At 34.9% G+C, this 26,227-nt stretch overlaps 1 protein-coding gene across 1 annotated transcript in view; it reads left to right on the top strand.

Moving 5' to 3' along the window:
* MDGA2 (MAM domain containing glycosylphosphatidylinositol anchor 2) overlaps positions 1–26,227 on the top strand; it is an 871,541-nt gene that overhangs the window by 587,327 nt on the left and 257,987 nt on the right. The window contains exon 7 of the mRNA XM_004738721.3: positions 23,426–23,755. Coding sequence (XP_004738778.1) covers positions 23,426–23,755 — 330 coding nt within the window. The remainder of the gene's footprint in view (positions 1–23,425; positions 23,756–26,227) is intronic.

Raw genomic sequence — 26,227 nt, 5'->3', positions numbered from 1 at the left:
CCACATTTTGAAATGTTTTGTTTTTATTTTCATTCAGTTCAATGTATTTTTCATTTCCCTCGGTATTTCCTCCTTGACCCATGAGTTATTTAGAAGTACGTTTTCCAGTTTCCAGGACCTTGGAGATTTTCATGTTATCTTTCTGTTACTGATTTCTAGTTTGATTCTGTATGGTTTGTGAACTCATTCTGGATGACTTCAGTTCTTTTAAATATATTTAGATTTGTTTTACAAGTAGGATATATCTTCCTTGATATGTTCCATGGGCATTTGAGAAAATGTCCGCTCTGCTATAAATGTCACTTTGATCTTCTTGGTTGTTGGAGTTCTTCAATGTCTTTGATGATCTGCTATCTACTAGTTTTACCAATTTTAAGGAAGGGGTGTCAGAGTCCCTCACTATAATTATGGATTTGTTTATTTCAGTTTTCACTTCACTAATTTGGCTGCTCTTTTTCTTGTTAGTTGTTGTTTTGTTTTGGGGAGGGGTTGGTATATACATTTAGAACTGCTCTAGCTTCTTGGTGGCTTGATCTATTCATAATGTCTGTCTCTGAATTTGGCAATTTTCTTTGCTGTGAAGTTTACTTCATCTGATATTGGCATTCTTTCTCCTGTTTATCATTGATTGATGTTTGCATGATAATTTTTTTTACTTTTAATCTACCTATATCATTATTTTTAAATGGGTTTCTCATAGACAAAAAATAGTTGAGTCACTTTTTTAATTCACTGTGTCAATCTGTGTTTTAATGAATGTATTTATACCATTTACATGGAATGCAATTATTGAAATGTTAAAAGTTTAAGTAGGCCAGTTACCTTTTGTTTTCTGTTTGCTGTTTTTTTCTTTTTTATTAATTTATTTTATTCCTGCCTCCCTGTCGGTTATTTGAACATGAGAAACTCTTACTTGCTGGAATATGGAGTAGATGTACTTTTCCTTCTTCTTTCCACTAGCTATAACTCAACTTTTTTTTTTTTTTTTGTTAAGACTTTATTTATTTTTTTGACAGACAGAGATCACAAGTAGGCAGAGAGGCAGGCAGGGGGTGGTGGGAAGCAGGTTCCCCACTGAGCAGAGAGCCCGATGTGGGGATTGATCCCAGGACCCTGAGATCATGACCTGAGCTGAAGGCAGAGGCTTTAACCCACTGAGCCACCCAGGCGCCCCTAACTCAACTTTTAAAGTCATTTTAATTTAATTAAATCTGTAGTGGTTTTTTTTTTTTTTTTTACTATATCTCTTTGTGTGGTTTTGTTTTATTTTGTCTTCCTGGCTATTTTTCTAAAAACTTTGTTTGCTTTGTTTTTGTTTTTTTTAATCTTTAGATATTTAAATAGTTTTCCTGCTGTGTGCTTAGATATAGGTTTTCTATGTTTATCCTGCTTGAATTTTTCTAAGCTTTCTGAATCTGTGGGTTTTATAGTTTTTTTTTCTTTACCCCTTCCCTTTTCTCCTCTCCTTCATTGGTTTCACTTATACCTAATGTTAGACTTTTCACTGAGTTTCATGTATCTTTTATACTTTGTTCTTTTTTCTTCTCTCCCTCTGTGTTTCAGAATTTTTATTTTCCTATCTTTTAGCTCACCAGTCCTATATTCTGTTGTTTTGACTCTACTATTAAACGTACTTAATGTGCTCTTCATTCCATTTATTGTATTTTCATTTGCAAAATTTATGTTGTTTTTAGTTTTATAGATTCCAGTTATCTGGTGAAACTTTCCATCTTTTTATTTAGCTTTCCCCACTGTTTTATCTTATTTTGTTGATCATTTCAGTCATAACTATTTTATGTTTTTATCTAAGAACTCCAGTGTCTTAGTCAACTGTGATATGTTGTTTTTTTGTTTTTGTTTTTTAACATTGTCCTGTCTCTTGACAAACCTTATTTTCTTATTGGTTGCCAATTATTCTATATTAAGAATTGGCTTAAAATTATATTATGTTTCTTCAGAAATATTTCTTCCTTAAAAAAAATTTAGTTTTATTGTCTCAATTCAGTCAGAAACTGAGCAGATTCAAGGCTGGGCTCATAATGCTCTGTCCTCTATTTGCCCCACTCTAGAGCATGGATTTTCAGAGCTTCCAACTGAGTACTCTAGGATATTCACGGGGGTTTTTTGCTTGGATCTTCAGCCCCCTCTACAGATAAGTGACTTGAAAGAAAAGTGGCTATAGTAAGTTAGCTCACCTTCTTTGTTTTTCTCTTCTCTGGGATTTTGAACCCTCAAGTTCAGGTTACTGGAGCTGATAACTGATGCTTTCAAAAAGGACTTTTAAGAAATCTTACTGTCTTTTCTAATTTTTGCCTATGGGAGTGATGATCATCCAACAGTGACCCCAGTAAAGTCAAAAACAGAAAGCTGATCAAATACACTTTTAATAATAATGTATTTATAGTAATATAGGCTAACTTTGTATTTGAGAAACATTTGAAAAATAATGATAGAACGCAGAAAACTCAAAAATTATGAGCAAGTAAAATAGAAAATAGCCAAGTAGCTTAGATTTTTCCATCATAAAGTTGATGCTCTTTAAGTTCCTCCTGTTAAAGATAGCTTTTGTTACCTTTTTATTTTTAAGGAGCAAAAATGAGGTAGGTATTCCTGAAATAAAATGGTTGAATTACACATATTATAAAAAATGTAATAGAATACACTAAGATTTGCAATCTGATGTATTTACATGATAAAGATGCTAACAGTAGCATAATTTTATAATATAATGATCAACAACACAGAAATAATAATTGACAAATGGCTCAATCAGCAAATAATGAAAAACTTAAATTGAGCAATAAATTCACAGTTCTTTCTTTCCTAATTGGATATGTCTTAATTGCAGACACTGTGCAGTGAAAATAATATGTTAATAGATACGTGTTTTTCCAGTGACAATTTAAGAACCATTCATCGTTACCAGTTATTATAGTATAGCATTATGTGTAATTCAATCATTTTATTTCAGGAACACCTCATTTCCAAAAATAGGTTCATAATGATAGTCCTGTGCTGAATAGACTCTAATGTTTTGGGTTTTGTTTTGTTTTTCTTTTTTCCCAAAAGCACTTTGTGTCCAAATTCTCTGATTTTCCTGACCCTGCAGGAAAAATACCAAATGCACAAATTAGAGATTTGATTAGATTATTTATTCTTGAATAATATATTCTTTTCTGAACATTGATACAACAATTTGTAAGAAGTGGGAGAGTTGTGAGGTAAAATCTAAACCAGAAACAAATATTGTTCCAAAAGCAAAACAACAATGTTAACAACAACAGCAACAAACAGACCACACAAGTGAGGGCCTGGTCAACAGCCTTAAGTGCAGTAGGTGAGAAGGTCAGCAAGAAAGGAAACTGGGCAGTGACACCACTGCTATACTAGAACACAGAGGAGGGGGAGCAGAAGCCAGATGTCAGCAGATTATGGGAGTATCTGGGATTTGAGAAACAAAGGTTGTGAAGATGGACCGATTGAAATTGACAGTGAATATGAGAAGTAGGAGTGAAAGATTCTTTTTAAAATGACAGAGATGAGCATTTGTGAAAGGTTGACTAAGGTAATCAGTGGCAAGGGGGATGTTGAAAATTGAAGAGAGAAAGGGACAGAGGGCACACTGCAGCAAGAGAGATCCAGGCCCAGATCCTGGCACAGTGAGGGCAGAACCTCATCCTGAGAGGGATGGGAAAGAGTAAGAAGAGGTAGAACCACGGATAAGCTTTGTCTCAGTTGGGAAGGCATCTTAGTCATTTATATCGAATGCTATTTCTTTTTCTCAGTGAAGTAAGAGGCCATAGCTTTTGCTGAGATTGGGAGATGGGTTCAGATGGGAGTTGAGGGTAATAACAGATTTTGGAGAATGGATAAGAGCATGGAAAGGGTGGGGGCATGAACCATTGCTAAGCAACAGAGATTGTAACATTTGCAATGTTCTTTAGAAATGCCATCTTCTTAATTACTGTTCATTAATAACAATCACAGTATCATTCAAAACTAACCCTTAATTATTCATTATAACATGGCAGTACTTGTTGATTCTACTTCTTTTTCTTTTTCTTTTTTTTTTTTTAAAGATTTTATTTATTTATTTGACAGAGATTACAAGTAGGCAGAGAGAGAGGAAGGGAAGCAGACTCCCCAGTGAGCAGGGAGCCTGATGTGGGGCTCAGTCCCAGGATCCTGGGATCATGACCTGAGCTGAAAGCAGAGGCCTTAACTGACTGAGCCACCCTGGTGCCCTTCTACTTATTTTTCTAGAATGGTTGAATTTAACTGAAGTATTGGTTATTGTAATTCTTACAACGAAATAACAAGATATGCCTGGTGACCATAATTCCAAGTAGATCAGTCTCTCTACCTTTTAAGTAATGTGTTTTGTGCTATTTCTTTCAGAAAAATCAAGTCAAATTGTAATTATATGTATTCAGTAAGGCTTGAGGGAAAATAAATAATAATATGAAAATAAGCTGTATCTCCCTCAAGATTCCAATGCACATTTATAGAAAAGTATTTTTTATTTACTTTTTAAATTATGTTAGTCACCATACGGTACATCATTAGTTTTTGATGTAGTGTTCCATGATTCATTGTTTGCATAAAACACCCAGTACACCATGCAGTCTGTGCTCTCCTTAATCCCCATCACCCCTCCCGCAACCTTTCTCCCCCTTAAAACAGTTTGTTTCTCAGAGTCCATAGTCTCTCATGGTTTGTCTCCCCCTCTGATTTCCGCCCCCTTCATTTTTCCCTTCCTTCTCCTAATGTCTTCCATACTAAATGAAACAAGTCAAGCAGAGAAAGTCAATTATAATATGGTTTCACTTATTTGTGAAACATAAGAAGAGTATTTTTAAATTGATAGTCGCAAGTGGTTTTCTCATTGAAGTAAAACTCTTCCAAAGTTTCTGTGGAAGAAAAATAATCTGGTCCCATGTCCCCAAATGAACTAGTGGCTATATAAATAGAACAGACATCTCTTCAACTGAAATCATTGAATTAAACATAAGTGCAATATAAATCAAGCTATTTTTACTACTGTTAGTCTGTAGCATATTCAGCTTTGTTTTAGAATCATGGTTCTGTATATGATGAAAGACCAGGTCCCTCTAATAACTAAATTATGCAAATGATACTCAGTAAGTATCTATTTAATTGAATTAGACAAAGTGTTAACCTTCACCTTACTGTAATTCCTTTATTCTGTTTTATTGAATTCCAGGTGAACTGCAAGTAGAAATTATGAGGAAAAACAACTGACCTAAATTGTACAGTATTTGACAGCATTCATTTCTCTTTTTTCTTTCTTCTTTTTTTTTTTTTTGTCATCACAGCCTAAAACTACTTACTAACTGCATTATTATGGACATTTGGATTCAGTAAATGTTTTCTATAGTAAAACTGAGTACAAAGGGACAGATAACGTGACTGACGTTGCCATGAAACTTTACTATTAAAGTAATGTTATAAGAAATTATCTATATTTTACATATTTCATTTGCCTGCATTCCAATATTATTTTATGCCAGCTTCTATCTCAAGTAATATTTGGAAAAAAAGATATACTTAATAAAAACAATACCATGTTAATATATTCTGCTATCTAAAAGGTTAAAGTAAGTAATGAAATTTCATCAATGCTTGGATTCTTCTCAATTCAGCAAACAGAAACTAAGTTGTTTGGAGAATTAGTAGCTTGTTCATCTCTCAACCATATTAGTGATATCTTACCAACATAATTTTTCATCATTTATTTTGTTTATTTGTCTCTTCTTTCAGTGGCTAAAAAAAATCATCCAAACAATCTACAAATTATGGAGGGTCCTTCATTAAGGAAGTTTTATGTCAAGTGAAGATTAAGTAACTGTCAGAAAGGTCTGTTCATGGATATCAAAAGGTGATCAAATATTAGTGACTGCCTGTAGAACTATGTCCTAAATGATTTTAAGGTATTATCCAGACTGGATAAGAAGGATAGTTAAAACTAATGTATGATAATAACCATAGGTGTATTAAGAAGTAGAGATACAAATGTCACATAATTGCCATGCTGAGTAATCAGTATAATTTTTTTTAAAAATTTACTTTTAAGAGATGATGTTATTACCCCAGGAAAAATATGTGAGTGAACTTCTCTAAGGTTTTACTTTAATAACTTCCCTGGATATGTAGGTTGTGAGCTGTGGTGTCCTAACATTTAAATTAGATTTGTATTTTAAATATTCAATATGGCTGTCTTCTTTTATATGTTGCCATTATAAGAAGTTTGTGTCTTCAATACTCTAAACTAATTTAGGGTAAACTTGTACTTATCAGTGAACTTTAACCCGCACAGTTTTCATGGGAGGTATTCTTGCTTTTGCTGACTGTTGAAGTGTAGGACTTTGTGGTTAACTGTCAGTATAGATAAGTTGCCTTGTGGTTACATGTCAGTATGATCTCAAAGTTATTGCTGCTCAATCCCTTTCAGAATCTTAATTCAGAATATCAAATATATGGAGGAATTCACGTAAGGAATGTTTCTCAACTATTTATTTAGATTAGTAGTCCTCATCTATCTGATTCTCATGAATCAGAATCCTTGTTGCAACCTAGATATGCACATCCCCAAACTGCCCCCTAAGGTATAACTTACTTGGAATCAGAGGTGGATGTGCTCAGATTTTGTGACTCTGATGTTTACCTTCAGTAGGGAGCCACTGGCCTCAACGCACTCAAATCTGTCCCTGAAATGATGTATCATATATTGCCTCATCCCTCACATATTAAACCCCCTTCCCTGAATTCCCCTTGGCCTGATATTTTAGGTATGTACCAACCATTTTTTAAAAATAGATAGCCTTCTAAAATTATTCCTTGTTTGTTTCAAGAAAATGTTCAACGATATTACTCATTGTTCTAACCTGTACCCTTGTTGTGATGACCATTCTCAGGGGTGGTTATACTTCCCCTGTACAGCTATTTTGTTTTTACTATAAAGATACTATCAATTTTACAACTGGCCAATTTTTCTCATTGTTTGTGGCTGCTATCATGTTTAATCTCTGGTTTCCTTCTATCAAATAAATATTTAGAAGTTTATTGTATTTATTTTCCCCATCAGCTTCACTTCTGGCTTTCTTATTTTCCTAACTTGACTTTAACTTGGCTTCTTTGTTTCTTGTTGTTTTTACTGGAAGAAACAATATATTAACAGCAAATATTGAAAGTCTCTTAAATCCTTCTGAGAATATGGCAGGATATAAATAAATGAGCAGCAGCCTCTGACTTATGTTAAGTCTTATTATGTAAACAGTACAAAGTGACATCACTCATGTATAGCAATCATACAGAGCCCTCCCAAAAATGACGAAAAAATGAGAACCAAAGAAAATGAAAAAAATTACAAAAATGTAACTATGAAAAGAGAGAACACAACTGTACATGTATGATAAAGCCCATGCACATCTTTGATAAAAGATTTTTTGTTAGAAATTAACAAAACGGGGGCTTCTGGGTGGCTCAGTCAGTTAAGCATCTGCCTTCAACTCAGGTCATGATAATAATTTTTCTACTTTTTATGATTTTCAAAGGGTCATAATAATTCTGTTTAGTTTAATATGTAAACTAACACAAACTCCATTGTTGTCCCTAGTTACCAATTTTAAAATTGTGGGTATAAATGACAATAAATCAGTTTCTTTTTAAATTCATTTATCAAAGGTCTTAAGAAAAAAAATAATTGGTAAAACTAAATACATTTGTTCAAGTCAGTATTAGCTGATAACAATCAATATGGTAACTGCTTGGAAAGAGCTCCAGATATGTCCCCAGTGGATGAAAAATGTTACATCTTTGTCTATTTGATCTGTTCTTCCCTACTATTAACATAAGTATAAGACATGTAGAAGAGTGCTCAGGAAGACAGCGATATCACATACCTCTGTGTTCCAGAAGCATGTAAGTCCCCAAAATACAAAATAGTGTGAAAACAACTATGTGGAAGAGGGTTTTCTGACAGATATGGAAAAATGACAGTTTTTCTATCTAATTGCATGAATCGGGGAAAGTATTATGAAAGCAGTAACATTGGATCAGGGCTTAGGTGACTGGGTTGGACTTGGAGACAGCATAGAGAAGATGCCCATACCAGGGGAATGCAGTAGTAATGGCAGATTGTGGCGGCCTGCAAGCAACAAAAGACAAAGGGGAAAAGATGGTTTCTATAGAAGAAGGTGTCATTAATGGGGGGAGGGCGCGGAATCCGGATATTCTTTAAAGCAGGAATACAAGTAGTTTAAAAGGCACTTAGCCGAGTGATATGGAGCACTTTTTCATGTGTCTGTTGGCATGCTTAGCGAAATAAGTCAAGCAGAGAAAGACAACTATCCTATGATCTCCCTGATATGAGGAAGTGGTGATGCAACATGGGGGCTTAAGGGGGTAGGAGAAGAATCAATGAAACAAGATGGGATTGGGAGGGAGACAAACCATAAGTGACTCTTAATCTCACAAAACAAATTGAGGGTTGCTGGGGGGAGGGGGTTTGGGAGAAGGGGGTGGGATTATGGACATTGGGGAGAGTATGTGCTTTGGTGAGTGCTGTGAAGTGTGTAAACCTGGTGATTCACAGACCTGTACCCCTGGGGATAAAAATATATGTTTATAAAAAATAAAAAATTTAAAAAAAAAAAAGGCACTTAGGCTCTGAAATGCTGCATCACATTGGAACCTAGCAAGGTGACTGGAAATAAACAACAGTAACTCAGAGAGGTTGGACCAGAGGGTTTTACTAAGGTGTCATCAGTGCTGAGTCAAAAACAGTGCATGTAGGAACGAGCTGTGAAGTGATAGTGTAGACAGAGAAGAGAAAAACGAGAGCCCAGATTTAGGACAGAGAAGTAGGGAGAAAGTCTGTCTGAGAGCTAGAAACAAAAGATCAGAACAAGTTAGACATCGCCAATGCTGCAGGGAGGGTGGGCTGAACTGCAACCCTTTGGAACATATCTTTGTTGGCAATTGTTAAAATTCTGGTACTGGTGGGACTCAAAACTAATTTGAAAGTGGGTAAGGGTGAGTGGCTTATATGTTAATGTTTTGATAATGAGAAAGGGAAAGGAAGTCAATAATAAGTAGCTCCAGGATATAAAGTTGAGGGAAAGCTTTCTGTATTAGTTGTTGTTGCTTTGTTTTAATTAATGAGGCAATTATGATCATGTTTATAGATGCATGGGAAGAACCTCCTTGTGAGACAGAATTTAAGAGAAAAACAGAGGAGAAAGTGGGAGGTGTGCGATACTCCATGCAGAGCTGGAACTGAGATCAGGAGCACAATTTAAGACGTTAACCTTGAAAGGAGGACCAAATTTGCTCCCTGAGAGACTGGAGGGGAATGGAAATGAGGGGTTTAAGTACATTTTGTGGATTCATGAGGGGATTTGCTTGAATCAGTGAAAGATGAATTAGAAACAATTGATGGTACAGTGAAAACCTCAGTTCCACATACTCATGATGGAATCTACTATCTGAAATGACTTTTCATCATCCTCGAGCCTATCTTCCTCTTCCTTAATTCTTAGGACTTCCCTGCCTTCTCCACAGTGACTAGTTGTGTATGTGTGTGTGTTTGTTTTAAAGTATTCCCTTCTGTAATAGCTAGTTCTCTAAACCCTTGTTTTTATTGCACTATAAATACAATTTATTTCTATGCTTTTCTCCACCACTAGGCTTTCCATCTCTGTACCTTTGACAGCAAGCCTTGTTAGAGATACATTGTGAGTCAGGTAGCAGCTGGCATCTACATGTTTGTTGACTCTGTGTTAGCATCAGCATACTCAGAGCATCATGGTTCAATTTTATTATCTCCATTTTTCGGATTTGGGAGTCTGAGTTAATTGCATAAGGTCACATTTAATAAGTGATGAAGTCATATTAGAACCTAGACAGTCTGACCCTGGAATACTTAGTCTTCACTGTTACCTTTCTTTTCTTTTTTTTTTTTTTTAAGACTTTGAGCACAAGCAGGGGGAGTATGAGAGGAGAAGCAGGCTCACTGAGCCCAGCATGGGGCTAGATTCCAGGACCTTGGGATAATGACCTGAGCCAAAAGTAGACCCTTAACAGATTGAACCACCCAGGTGCCCCTACACTGTTACCTTTTTTGACTCTCCAAAAAGTCATTGACACTCAGATGAAAGCTGATAGGTTAGAATTTCTCAATCCCAAATTATGAACATATTAATTCTTTCAGATTTTCCCTAAATGAGGGTTAGATTCATAATACTTTGAAAGTTAAAAATTCTTGGGCAAAGAATGGTGACCTTAAGGTACTTAATATTAATCACTCTTTTTTTTCCCCTCATTCTTTTTTTTTATTTTTTATTTTTTCAGTGTTCCAAGATCCATTGTTTATGCACCACACCCAGTGCTCCATGCAATACGTGCCCTCCTTAATACCCACCACCAGACTTACCTATCCCTCCACCCCTCTCCCCTCCAAAACTATCAGTTTGTTCTTATTTTTTTTAAGGTAGATATATATATATTTTAAATTTATTTTCAGTGTAACAGTATTCATTGGTTTTGCACCACACCCAGTGCTCTATGCAATCCATGTCTTCTCCAATACCCACCACCTGGTTACCCCAACCTCCTACCCCCCGACTCTTCAAAACCCTCAGATTGTTTTTCAGAGTCCATAGTCTCTCATGGTTCATCTCCCCTTCCAATTTCCCTCAATCCCTTCTCTCCATCTCCCCTTGTCCTCCATGCTATTTGTTATGCTCCACAAATAAGTGAAACCATATGATAATTGACTCTCTCTGCTTGACTTATTTCACTCAGCATAATATCTTCCAGTCCCGTCCATGTTGCTACAAAAGTTGGGTATTCATCCTTTCTGATGGAGGCATGATACTCCATAGTGTATATGGACCACATCTTCCTTATCCATTCCTCTGTTTAAGGCCATCTTGGTTTTTTCCACAGTTTGGTGACCGTGGCCATTGCTGCTATAAACATTACAGTACAGATGGCCCTTCTTTTCACTACATCTGTATCTTTGGGGCGTGCAATTGCAGGGTCATAGGGAAGTTCTATTTTTAATTTCTTGAGGAATCTCCACACTGTTCTCCAAAGTGGCTGCACCAACTTGCATTCCCACCAACAGTGTAAGAGGGTTCCCCTTTCTCCACATCTTCTCCAACACATGTTGTTTCCTGTCTTGCTAATTTTGGCCATTCTAACTGGTGTAAGGTGGTATCTCAATGTGGTTTTAATTTGAATCTCCCTGATGGCTAGTGATGATGAATATTTTTTCATGTGTCTGATAGCCATTTGTATGTCTTCATTGGAGAAATGTCTGCTCATATCTTCTGCCCATTTTTTTTATATGATTATCTGTTTTGTGCGTGTTGAGTTTGAGAAGTTCTTTATAGATCCTGGATATCAACCTTTTGTGTGTACTGTTATTTGCAAATATCTTCTCCCATTAATCACTCTTAATATCTTTACCAGTTTGTGAAGAGATCTGTAAATCACTGGTTTTGTGAAACTTTACTTAGGCTTTAGCTATGTTGAAAGGAATAGTTACATGTAAATTTGTGTGAGGTCAATTTATTAAATTTTATATTAATACTCACAGGAGCCATTCCTTAATAATATTTCTGGTGTTATAATCACGATAAATGCTCTCTTGAGGGTCTTATAAAGCAAGCAAAACAAAACAAAACAAAACCCCACTGTGGCCACTTTTAAACATCTCCTTTAGTACCTCAGTCCTTTTGGATGAGCTGATGACCCTGTTCTCTTCTGGCTTTTCATTTTTGGAAGGTGGAAAGATAACTGTTTTTTGTTTTGTTTTATTTTGTTTTGTTTTTAAGATGGTAGTTCTTAAACTTGAACATATATCAAGAATCGCACAATGGATTTGTTAACATGGAGATGAGTGTGTCTATGCCAATAATTGTAGACTTAACTTGGGGTGGAGCCTACCCCTGGAAGTATAACCTCAATGTGAGGTCATACCCTAGAACTTGTATTTCCAACAGGTTCTCATGTTATGCTATTGTTGCTGGTCTAGGGTCCACATTTGGAAAAATACTGTTCTAAACTACAGAGGTCATAGTTTCACTGTTCAATCGTTGTAATAATTTTCATGGATTACTAGCCTCATCATCTCATCGTTTTTTTTGAGAATGAGTTCAGATCATCATTTTCTACACAAAAGTTATTGTTTCTGATAAATATGTTCTAACACTGAACTAGTTTATAGCCAACAACTTGGTGAACAATGCAAAAGTTGATTTAACATGGTGATATATTGTGAAACCATTTTTTTTTTTTTCTTGAAGTGCTCAGTGTGATTCACTTCTTAAAGTACTTTCACTGGATGCTGGTACATGTAGCACTCCTTATCTTTTCCTTCTCCACAGGTATTCCTCTATCTACCTCTTCAAAGACTCTAGCTCCTCATTTAGCTTTTCTCCTTTCTAAGATTATGGGAATCTTACTTCTATGTCACTTAGCACTTAAAGTATCTGTTTTCTATAACTCTGAACATATAACACCACCCTAACCACAGCCATTAGTGACAGCTTCCCTGAGTCATTCTCATAGAATATAACCTTATATTCACTGCTGCTGAATCGTGACCAAGACAAATCTTTGCATTTATTTTTGACTTTAGTCTGAACACCTGTGCATCTAAACCATACTTTTCAGGTTCCTATATGTAAAATTGCTGTAATTAAGTCACCTTGAAGGACAGACTGACAAATAGTCCTATGAATTACATTATTATTATCATCACAGGTATGGTTTAAAGTGCTGCTTATTTTGTGTCTTATTTATACAAGTTCAGAAGATAAATTCCATTCAGATCTTGAAGGAGGAATTTTTTTTTCATTTTTTTATTTGTTTAAGAAGATGGAGTATTTTTAACTCACAGAAACTATGAAATATGAAATGAATATCCCCCCATTAATTTTGTTCCTGTATAGATCAGAATCAATTTATGGCCCAACCACTAACTGAATGGAGGTATAAAAACATTGCTCTACCCCATCACAATGACAGTGTACCACTTGCGTATATGCCACAATTTTCTCATTAAAAAGAGGGAGTAAACTATAACACATATTTCTTAAATCTGTTTTAAAAACTTCTAAACCAAGTAGGAGGTACTTTTTAAAAAGTGAATGTTATGCATTTCTCTTTATAATATATATATTAAAGTTACTTAGTTTGAGAGCCTATCTCTTCACACTTTTAGCAGTCCTATCATCTGTTAGTTAACTCACAAATCCAGACATTTGTCCTGGAGTCTAGTATTAGAAACTCTAGACCTCCAGGGTGTTATAGATTAAGCAGGGTTTACCACTTTAGAGGAAACACGCCTTCCTAAATGGATTAAATTAACCTCTGTGACCATCACATGCACTCGTACTCAAGTGACATTTCATCTTTGAACAACATACTGTCTGTGTGTATGTGTTTGTATGTGTCTTGTAACCATAAGCATTATTTCCTTGGTGTTTGAAACTTTGCAACTGTGAATTTTCTAGATTGATCCTACTTTCATCTGTTTCAGTAATGTTTGCAACTACATCTATTGGTCTGAAAGAAAAATTGCACCTGACATGTTATAAAACAAGGAAGATTGTATTCAAGACTACTTAAACAGGGTGAAGACTACTGGAATAGAGGAGATAGATTAAACTTAACTCCACTGAAATAAAAGGTGGGAGGATTTTTACATGGTGGAGTAAGCTTATGGGTATTTGGAGGAAGGACAGTCAATGGGACTAAGTCATCTGTGTGCCTAAGTGTGTGTCTAAGTGGTCCTTTCATTTTTCAAAGTTAAGTTCCCACTCTCCTATAGAGACTGGGAAATAGAAGCACTATCTCCTTTAGTCATTACTTTTTAAAGGGATGGCTCCCAAATGATTAAGAACGACATTTCTTAAGATATTCTGGCTTGGAGGCACCTAGGTGGCTCAGTCGATAAGTGTCTGCCTTCACCTCAAGTCATGATCCCAGGGTTCTGGGCTCCCTACTCTGCAGAAAGATTGCTTCTCCCTCTCCCACTCTCCCTGCTTGTGTTCCCTCTCTTGCTGTGTCTCTCTCTGTTAAATAAATAAATAAAATCTTAAAAAAAAAAAGATATTTTGGCTTGTAGGAGATTTACATCTCAAAGGGGCAGAGAAAGATTTACGATTGTTAAGTTTTCTAAAAGTAAATTTAGCTCCAAGAAAAGGGAGGTCAGGGGCCTAGACTTAGGAAGAAACCTGTCTAATATTTGGTCATGTTGAGGGGATTGTTTCGTTAGTCTCATCCATGGTATTGAGTCTTCAGATTATCACAAGACAAAAGAAGATAGAGATAATTTATGGGCATCTAAGTAGCTCAGTGGTTTGGGTGTCTGCCTTCTGCTTGGGTCATGATCCCAGGTCCTGGGATCAAGGCCCGTGTCCAGCTCCCTGCTTAGTGGGGAGCCTGCTTCTTCCTCTCCGTCTGCTCCTCTCCCCTGCTCTTGCTCCCTCTCTCTCATGGTCTCTCTTAAATAAATAAAATTTTTTTAAAAAAGATAAAATTTATATAAATTGTAGGCAATACAGGTATTTTTTTTATTTGTTCATTTAATATATCTGGGTTATTTTTCTTGATTTTTAATGTTAAAATGAAATAATATATGCAAATAATGTAATCATTGTTTTAGTTTAAATTGGAATGTGCATGGATCTGGTCGCAACATTTTGTGTATCAAGAAGCAAAACAGTGACCTCATGTTATCAAACAAGAGCAGCTGAATGAAAGGTAGAAGATTAAGGGAAACATCCGTGGTCTACAATTATGGCAAAATAAGTTATAAAAATTATTTCCTTTTCAACAAAAACTGACTTTACACCTATATATGAATAACAAAATCCAAATGAACTAAAAGGAACTCGAGACCATGTCATGACAATTGTGATGCTGGTAAGCAAAGCAAACATTCATTTTCATAAATATCTCATATTTTACCAGTTGTAGAAACCAGTAAAAAAGAGATTTTCAAGAAGGAAGAGTCAATAATGTAAAATGATAAGAAGTACAAAATGTAAGTAATATATAAAAATGGAAAAGGAGTGGAAAAAAATCATTGTATTAATTGGTTAAGAGGTTATTGCTCAGCTTTGAGTCTTCAGTGCTTTAATAACACCAATAAAAACCAATGTGTGAGGGGTGCCTGGGTGGCTCAGTGGATTGGGCCGCTGCCTTCGGCTCAGGTCATGATCTCAGTGTCCTGGGATCGAGCCCCGCATCGGGCTGTTTGCTCAGCGGGAGCCTGCTTCTCTCTTTCTCTCTCTGCCTGACTCTCTGCCGACTTGTGATCTCTCTCTCTGTCAAATAAAAAATAAATAAATAAATAAATAAATAAATAAATAAAACAATGTGTGAACTGGCCAGGTAAACGAGTTCCAGATGTAATAGTGAGGATAACTTGTATTTCACTTTTTTTTTAAAGAAACATGCCACAAGGATTTTGAAGGAATATTAGTGTTAAGAAAAATGTTCTAAGTTTAGATGTGACCGACCAAAATAATTTTCTACTCTTAGAGAAGAGAGCATATGGAACAGAAAATACTGAAATTTCAAAGGCAAGAGGATATCCAAAAGAATGCCAGGCCTCCGGGTTCAGTGAGAGAGGCTGACAGATGGGCGGAATGAGTTTAGAAAGGAAAAAGGCCTTAGCTTTGAGAAAGAAAATGAGGAAAACAAGAAAAGTAAAGAAAGATTTCTAGTTTCAGTTAGCCTCATTATTTTCATCCAGTTTTCACTGCTATGTGATCGATTCCATAAATATTAAGGATCTACTGTTTTCAAAAGGACTTCAAAAGAATTATATTTAGCACAGGCTTTTCAAAGCTGCATTTCATTTTATAGATGTTTCTAGTCCTGGGTCTTTAAAAACCAATAAAAAATATAATTCATCCTGGATACATTCTTATTTCTCATAGTGAAGGAGTATTATCAAATTTGATAGGAAAGGTGAACTCGAACTATCTGCTAATTTGTGACATCTTACGGAGATAAGTTATTGCTGTTTAATATTCTCCTATTCATATAACTGGTGCAAAGACATCATGCTATGTCAAATACCATTTATGTCATAGCTATAGTATGAAAATGTTTGTGTTTATTTATAACATTATATAGGTACTTTGGTAATTGATAATTTAGGGGTAAAATGTTAAAAATGACAAAATCATAATGATGATATTATTTTCTGAGTCCACTTCTTTTCCTTTTTCTCAAGGTAGGGTTTTTACCAAAAAGCATGATTTGTGCCTATCTAAAAGATTCTTTCTTACTAGAATTCCTACCCAAAATATTTACCTGCGTTATTTTACTGAGCAAGGACATTTAAAAGACAATTAAAATTCCACTATACTTTGCTTAAACAATTTGAATGATTAACTATAGAAATTAGCTTTGAGTAAATTCATAAAATAAATAGATCCTTGATATTTCATAATTAAATAGAACCCCAACTTCCTTCCAGCATCTAATTCTGCATTCAAATGATCAGGGGTGCTATTTTAAAGTACTTTCAGGAAACGGGTGTAATGATTTTATTGCTGTTGTTCTTGCATTATTAATGAACTCTCATTCAGACTACAGATTGGCAATTGAAATTGTTAGATAAAGGAAAATGAGTATACAAATTCCTAATAATATATACCAAAAAAAAAAGGCCTCCCCATTCCTATCCATCCTCAAGAAGCTTTACTGCTTCTTATAACACTTTAAGTGCTTTTTTAATAACAAAAATAAATAAATAAATAAATAAGTAAATATTGTTATTTCCTCAAGCAACTGAGTAAATTAAGCCTTACTAATTTATATCAATAATTGCAAATTGTATAGAAGCTAATACACTTAATCCCTTTTAAATGCTATTTGTATATTCCAAAATGTACATTTCCAAGATAGGAGCATGCTGATATATTAAATTTTTTAAAATGCTGGTTGGCTGGGAAAGGAAAAGAGACGACACACCGTTGTTGGTGCAGATAGGCTTATGACATGGCTCTGAAGTATGTTTTGTAACTTCATTGTGCCCTTAGATATATCTGAGCTCAAACATATTTCCCTTTCCTTTAGTTTTCTAGTCATAAATTTTATTTTCCCAAAAGAATCTCATCTTGTCAATTATTCTGTGATGCTCATAATGGAAATTCTTGAAACGTCAAGAATGGAATCTGATTTTAGAATCTTTCTAGTGATTCTCATCAACTGATAGGTTCTCTTATTTTATCCTGTGAGATACTGGTCCTGAAAATGTTCCATAAATAAAGGTTTTTAAAAACATATACTCTGTGCCTCTCTGAGATATTGCAGTGTGCATGTCACCATGTTCAAAGTTCTGAGAAGTTCTGCAAGAAAGCAAATTTTATTCATATAGTCAGTCGCCAAACTTTGTTTGTTCTGCTTTCTTTTAACATGATCCCTCTTGACCTTTTTCTGAAGTAAGTTTTGGCAAACACTATTTCAGATAATATAACTGTGCTTAGATATCAATTTTCTTCATTCTTTCATCTTTCCTTAGAAATGATTATCAACGAGCTCTAAGGCATATAAGCCCTCTTGCATGAAATTCAGGCTTCTGCCAAAGGAAAAATGAGTAACAGATATTACATTCAAAAGCTGACGTCCCTGACACATTATATAACTAGGATACATAACTAGCTAGTCGGCGGCCATGATGGAATGAGGTCTCCTGAGTTTTTCTGTACAGAATCCCCTTCCTTACATACATTCCTATATTAATAGTTTATTCATCAAGTATTGTTGTGTTTCCACAAAAAATACCAAACAAGACAAACCAAAAAGCCTGAACCTTAGAGGACATGAAATCTCTTCTCTTTCTTTTATCCTGTTCCTCCTGTCCTGAGGCATCTCAGAACACAGGACCACCAAACAAAAAGAATTAACATGGACATATCAGACTGAATGGAAATGATTGGAATTTGTAAAGTTAATGCTTTGAAATGTCAGCTTTAATTAAATTTATCAAGTTTAATTAAATTTGACAAAAGATCTTGAATACCAACTCTAACAAGGAACCAGTTTTAAATTTTGGGACAATAAGGAAGAGTAAGGCATGGCCCCAACTCCCTAGGTGTTCACAGTCTCCTTGAAGAGAAAGACTGGCATCTAATTATAATAGGACAAATTATGTATACAGTCATTTACTATTTCTTAATTTGCTTTGCCTATGTAATTTCTTTCCAACTGTTTATTCAATTTGGCATCATGTGGGACTGGCAAATACTCGTTTTCCACTTAAATATTTGTGTTGTCTTTAATAGAAAATAAGTAGAAAATCAATTTTTTATTTGTCTAATGATGTGATTAATGACTTATAGATCCATTTCTCTCAGCAAAATTTTGTCAGTCATCATGTGATCCAAAATCCTACTGATATTATAAGAATTGATGTGGTTGGAGACTTTTAACTAATTTAACTACTTAGAAGAGTGGGCAGTGGTCACTCTGTCTCTAAAAGAGCTTCTTAGAAGAGGTTAAAAAGCTGATACCTGATATTTTGTATCTGCAAAGAGATGCTTCCTCATTAAAATTTAAAACATGTTCAATGTCATTTAATTGAAATTCACTTTATGTTCTATCTACAAATCATATTTTATTATGGAACTACTATGGGCTATATAATTGTAGAATATTTGACAAACAATCTGTGCATTTAACAATTTTAAGTCTATAGTTATAAACAGGACACAGTCTCATAGCCTTGTCTTTGTGTTCCTCTGCATTGAGCTTATATTCCTGGAAGCCATAGATGTAGTCCTTTCCAAAGCCAGTAGTATCTCTTCCGAAGATAAACTCAAGAAGTCATATAGTTTTAAGTAATGGAAGTCTTCTTCAGAATTGTAGACATTCATAGGCAAAAATACACTTTCACCTCTAGGGGAAGGTCCACAGCAAGTGCCACCCAGGTCTTTGCAGTGGCCTGACTCTGATCACCAGCTTCATTCTGTTCACAGAGCACCTTTGAGTGCAGCTAGACTATCCTTATGAGTAACTTGTCAGAAGTGAATGTGGGCCAAGTTTGTATTCAGTTCTCACAATATTAAAAAACCGGGGCTATGGGTTATATGGCAGTGCTTCTAAACTGATTACCCAAAACAGAGGCTCAGCTTGATGCCAATTCTTTACATGAACTGGCAGACTAAACAAGTACCTTTTGAGGTTCATCCATCACAATTTATGATACATTAAGCTAAATCTAATGTTCTTTCAGGCTGGTGTTGTGGGATTTTCAATAGTTTGACTAAGAAATTGCATTTGAGGAAAGGGATTTCTCCTTTCTTCTTCCAAAGAATTTCTTTAGTTCTATAGAGTCTTGTTATGTCTATTGGATCCTTGTTATACTCTGGTACTAATCGCAGATTGATTCTAAGCATTTGAAATCTTAACTGGTTAGCAGGAAATGACTTTAAATTAACATTGCATGAACTATTGGAAATTGTTCGCTGAAAAAGAGAGTGTTTAATTATAAACGAAGGAACCTGCTTCCCAGTTGATTAACTATATTAAACACTTTATATTTCCAAAGCTCTACACTATTGCTAATAAGCTGTTTCTCACAATGGGTCTCGGAGGGAGCCTAATACTATCACCTCCTATTTTTATAAATGATGCACTTGACCCATAAAAATGAGATTGCCTATATTGGACCACATAGAAATGAAAAACTAGACTTAGGTTTCAAGATATTAATGTTCCTGTGCTTAGTTGACAGAGCCATGCTTTTAGGTATCTGAGCAGCCAAAGTTAGAAAATCCATTAAATTTAACTTACTAGAGATGATGACATGCACGCTTGTGCATGGGTACACACAACACACACACACACACACACACACACACACACAGAGTATTTCTTTTTTCTTAGAATGCTTCTGTTCCATATGCTAAAGTAGGTATTCTGTTATGGGGTAACATAAAACAAACTCAGTGAGATGACTCTCCAGTCTAATGATCCATGCTCCTTATTCTGATGTTTCTTAACTTAAGCACACTTGCTACACTGACTTGTCCTTTTCCTTTTTAGAATCTGTCATTTGGAAGACTAATGCGATTGACACTGGCCAAGTTATAAGTGGTCTTATACTGAGAAAAACAATTATTTGTAGCAATGAGCTCATTTTAAAAGCCCACTTGATTATGGTGCTTATTATTAAAAATAGTTGTATATCATATTGAATTTTATTTATGGGTTATTATATTTATAAACTTTAATTTTCTTTTACTTTGGATTTTAAAAGTTATTTTCCATTAATAAAACAGTTTGTGGGGTGCCTGGGTGGCTCAGTGGGTTAAGCCTCTGCCTTCAGCTCAGGTCATGGTCTCAGGTTCCTGAGATCAAGCCCTGCATGAGGCTCCCTGCTCAGTAGGGAGCCTGTTTCCCCCCTCTCCCTATGCCTGCCTCTCTGCCTACTTGTGATTTCTCCCTGTCTGTCAAATAAACAAATAAAACTTAAAAAGAAAAAACAGTTTGTAACACAAAATATATATTGTAATTTTATTTTATTATTATTATTTTTAAGCCATGGCTTTTGGATTGTTTTTGTTGTTTAAGTCTAACTAATCTGAAGAGTTTTCAGTTCTCTTAATTGCAATATCAGTTTAATATGACTGTGCAGGGAGCAGAGCTAGACAACAGTAACTACCTAGTAAATAAATGGTAGTCACTGAAACATCAGAATTTTTGTTTGTATATGGCCACCAACATAATTTTGAAATGAAATTTATTTAAAGGTATCCCATATGAAACTATCAATAAATTAACATATATATTTAAACTTTTAAAGTTAAGAATTATCTGTTTAAAATTTGTATTTAGCCATATCATTTTTCTATAGAAACAGAAAAAGCAAAATTCTTACCAAATAAAGGAAAGTCATTTGAATATTATGGTGTTAACAAAAGTGAATGACCCTTGGAATACTGTTTTTTTAGAATTATTTTTTAAAAAAAAGGGGAAAAAAAAGTATGATACGGTTTACTATGTATGAAAAAACTTTAATTGCTGGGGTGCCTGGTTGGCTCTGTCAGTTAATCATCTGCTTTTGGCTCAGGTCATGATCCTGGGATCCTGGGTTGAAGCCCTGCCTCTGGCTCTCTACTCATGGGGATCCTGCTTCTCCCTCTTACTCTGCATCCCTCCCAGCTAGTGCTCATTCTCAAGTGCTCTCTCTCTCTCAAGTAAATAAATAAAACCTTAAACAAAAAGAACTTTCATTGCATTTGAATTATATGTGCACAATGTGTTACAGAAATTTAATATCATTTGGATTTTCATATTTGATATTAATATTATCATTTGAATATATCATTGAATTTTATATGTGTACAATATTATATACCAAATACAGTAGCCAATAGGCATTTTCAACGCTTTTCTCTTTATAGATACAAAGTCCTATTTCAATCCCAATGAAAATATAAAAGTATGGCACTGAGTAACAGGATGACATAATTTCTCCTAATTTCATCCAACTGTCATGTACTGATAAAGATATGGCTAGGAATAAATAAGGTTCATAAGTTTCATTTTAGTGTGGAAAAATGTAACAAACAATAATATGAGAATGTGATTTAAACATTTGTCTTTGGTGTTTTCATTAAGACTGAAGTCTTGTGCCTTTTATAATATTTTTTAAGATTTTTAAGTAATATTTACATGCAATGTGGGACTCCAACTCACAACTCTGAGATCATGAGTCTCACACTCCACCAACTGGGCCAGCCAGATACCCCTTCTAAACAATATTTTAAAGGACTTTTTGACATTCATATTCCTTCAAACTTCTAATATTTACTATCAATGCAGAGTGTGGTTTTTCTAGACAAGAGTATCATAAATATCAGATGGATAAAAATCAGATGTATAATCTATGAGTACAGAATTTGCTCTACGAATACATAAGAGTAAGGGTTATGTCTGCTTTGTTCATCATGTATAATCAAGGCCTCATCTAATACCTCATCAGGAGCCCTATAAATTTTTCTTGAATAAAAAGAAAGATATAAGCATAATTTTTGATACTCATTTATCTCTCCTCACTAAGATGCAAATAAAAGAGAAGGTGAAAATGTTGGGGGCTGATGAATAAAAAATAATTAAAAGCAAAAATTTTTAAGATTAAAACTTATCATCTCTAGTGCTTCTTACATAGTTCTTCAGATTTCCATGGTACTTCCGGCATTAATGGGATGAACTAAGGGAAATCAGGTTAAATTCGGGAATGCAGTTAAAAGGCCTCCATTCTCTGAGGATCTTCTAAATTCATGTAATTTCTGCCAGTGCCATTTATATATGGTTTGATGGTAAAAATGAATGGACAATATTTTATTCTGGTAATTACCTTGCTATGCATATGCTACATATTGTCATAGAGGGAAAGAAAGTGATATTAAGGGAAAGGGAAATAGGTAGGATGTTAGTAGAGAGAAGAATATGTATATAAGAATCCCTGCCAGAAAAAGGAACATACCCTATTCTTCATTGAGTCCTGTAGTATCTATCATTCAAAGTTCAGAATTGGTGCCCTCAGGAGACCAGGAGAGGCCCCTTCAGAAGCCTCTGGTCATCTTCATTGCTGACCCAGGCTGTGAGAGCAGTACTGACCTTGCACCCAGAAAGCACTACTGTCGGAACACAGACCCAGCATGTCTTCCAAACCATCTGCTGAGAGGTTCTTCTGGCCATCTGCACGAGAGAGCCAGCAAACTGTTTCAACTGGAAACATCTCTCTGTGGTGGAATAGGACAGTCACAGCAAATGTTTTGAAAACAGTTTTCTTTTTCAGTTCAGATTATTTCAGCCCATGAAAATGCATTATGAATGTGAACTGACTCAATTCTTCCCAACTAGTTTTGGTCAGCATGTAGATAAAATCATACAAGAATTTTCTTTAATCTGACATTTGTGCAATATTTGAGTTGTCTGGGAAATTGTGCCTTAATTAAGGGATAACATAGATATCAAATTGGGCTTAATGATCCATTATTATTTTTAATTCTAATATTAATGATGTTATATAAACAAGTTGCATCATTTGTTCAAATTTCAATGGCAATAATGTTTAAGTATGATATAGACTTAAAGCATCTTTTATGTCACTGGAAGATATTACCCAATTTATAAAAAACAGTGTTTAGAGTCTCTAATTGACTTAGGTCTTCAGATATTTACAGGTTATTTGAATGAGGCTTATTGACATGCATGCTGCTTGGAAATAACAAACATATATGCATTTATTTTATTTTATTTTGTTTTGTTTTACTTTATTTCAGCTCAGAGATGACTACCTAAGTAAATGAATCACAACATTATGGAAGTAACACTAACTACTTATGAAATTTTTATGTTGTAGCATTAAAAAAAGGACGATTTTGGATCACACCAGATCCTTATCACAAAGATGACAACATCCAGATTGGGCGTGAGGTGAAAATATCTTGCCAAGTAGAAGCTGTTCCTTCTGAGGAGTTAACATTTAGTTGGTTTAAAAATGGCCGTCCATTAAGAAGTTCTGAGCGGATGGTTATTACCCAGACTGATCCGGATGTCTCCCCGGGAACGACAAACTTGGACATCATTGATTTAAAATTCACGGATTTTGGGACATACACATGTGTAGCATCTCTGAAGGGAGGAGGAATATCTGATATCAGTATTGATGTTAATATATCCAGCAGCACAGGTAAGAAGCATATTTGTGATGCAAAATGTGTTCATATTGAGAATAATTTCTTTACATTTAGCAGACAAGTCTCCAGCCAAGCTAAAACCATTCTTATTCTTTAAGTTTCCTAAAACCAAAATCTAACATTCTGAATGCCCAATAAATATCATGTAAAAGACATTGCTATTTCTATTTTGATTTAGATTTATATGAGATTTTATAGAAATACTGCAAATAAAAGTAATAGCATTGGCTATGATAGGTATAGGCTTCCAGTTTTTTTAATTAAATAATAGCTTTTTTTAATTAACTAAGAACCCTCTATAGACTCTAAAGTTATATTAATTAATAAAGTTAAACAACGAATGCTTATAGAGCTAAGACAATTTTGGAAACATTAAACAAAATGTTTAATCCCAAGAAGAAAATACTGAGAAATAATTTAGAAGTACTCAAATATAAGATATATAAGAAATACATTTTTCACCAATGAAAACCAATGATAAATGTGTTAAACTTGTAATCAGATGTGACTTTCTGAAGAACGTTATGACAGAATCTCTTCACAATGAAATTGAGTAAAGAAAAAAATATATTGGAGTGAAATTCCTTCTTTTAAGGTTAGAAATGAAAAATATGATCCATTTTCTCCCAATTAAATGTACATCTGTAGATGAGGTAAATTATAGGATTATGGTATGGGAGGAGACATGAGCTCACCTATTAAGATGTTTGAAAGCCCTGTGATTCTGTGAACTGTAATCAGCGTGCCTCCAACAACACCAAAGTAGCTTTATTTGTTTTGCCAGCTTGTTACCAGAGTGAATTTCAGTTTAGTATTTTTATATAATTCAAGGGTGAATAATATGTGTTGAAAACGTAGACTGCACATGTAGCCAGCAGACCTACCGTTTTGAGAACATTTAAACAGTTTTTCCTTTCCAGTCAGGCGGCATTTTGACTCTCACTCGGTAACAGACTGGCCTGTGATTTCGTGTCTTCTCATGATCTAAATTGCAATACACGCTAGATTGATTTTTCTCCTGTTGGGATTTAGGTCCATTCTTCAGGCTGACCAAATGTGCTTGCTTTTCACATTCTGCATTATTTCTAGGAGATAACCCATTTTTATCAGCTACCTTTAATGTAAAAGGAGGTTAGAGTGATGAGAATTACTTGTGTTTGGATAGATACCCTTTTCTAGAATATATAATAATAATAATAACTGTTTGAATAGTAACTATCATCTAACCTTTATTTCCAAATCTGTGCTAGCGCTAGGAGATGGATGCATTTCAGGATATCTAATAGGAAGCTCTTGATATACATGATCGTCATTCGGTGAATTTTTCATTCTGTCAACAAATATCCATTGATCGCATACATCAGTGTGCTAGGTGACATCCCACAGTGATATTTCCTGTCAGAGTGACAACAGTTTTGTAAGATCCAGGATTTTCTGTCCTTATTTATGAGTGACGATTTTCCAGAATTATGAGCATTGCTTTTCTGTTTGCTTGTTTGCCTGTTTTGTTTACTTACCGCTGTTGTTTTCAGAACCAGTGACACAAACCCAGATCCAAAGAATCCAGGTTGCTTTCAAAACAGACTTGTCTGATGGTAGCATGGTTCATTAAACTGAGATGGAAGAGGGAGCATAGAATGAACAGAAGAAAGGAGCATTATATAATATCTACAGGATTAATTCTAACATGCATTTTTAAATATACAACTTACATTACCCACTTCAAACTATGTGCTGTAAATGACAGAGAAGATAACTAGCATTGACTCATGAACTTTCTAAAAATCCTAAAAGAAAAATGCGAAAAGATGACCAGAAAAGCAGAAAACATTCGAGAAATGCCTCTTAGTTATGAAAGTTTACTTGTAATAAGTAACGTTTCTTAAATGATTATTATTCTGTCTGGTTACCAAAAGTAGCAATACCAGAAACAAAAGAGATATATGAAGTCCTCCTTCAAAATATATCCCTTTGCTGCCCCCCCACCCCATCTCAGACAGACTGGTTATTATCTGTCTCCTGGTTGGAGTGGAAGCTCCCTGAAGGCTGGGCCTTTGTCAGTACTGCTCATTGTTGTAATCTCTGCATCTGGAACAATACAGGGCACTTTGCAGATATCAGAAAATAATAAGAAATGAGCTCATTTGTTCACATAGATTTCCTTTCTAGGTTTTCTTTCCTTCTTTTCACTCTGAAAGACTGGCATTTGGTCTCTCTCTTCCTGATCTTGTTGTTCCCCACTAACTTTAAGGAAAGTTGTTCAGCACACTAATTTATACTGTGATTTAAGATGTTATCACTCTTAGGGGCAAGAAGAGCTCCATCATTTGTAGTGTCCACTGAAAATATGAAGCAGACCTCTTGCTCAGAACTTACTAAGAATTTCACAATAGCAACATCAAAACATTAAGCACAGGGCCCTTCCAAGTTAGTCTGCATAGGTGTCATGGTCATGGGGCTGGCCT

This window comes from Mustela putorius, unplaced genomic scaffold (genome assembly GCF_011764305.1).
Source record: "Mustela putorius furo isolate JIRA1106 unplaced genomic scaffold, ASM1176430v1.1 tig00000129_pilon_pilon_pilon, whole genome shotgun sequence".
Lineage (NCBI taxonomy): Eukaryota > Metazoa > Chordata > Mammalia > Carnivora > Mustelidae > Mustela > Mustela putorius.
This window is presented reverse-complemented; position numbering and strand designations above follow the sequence as displayed.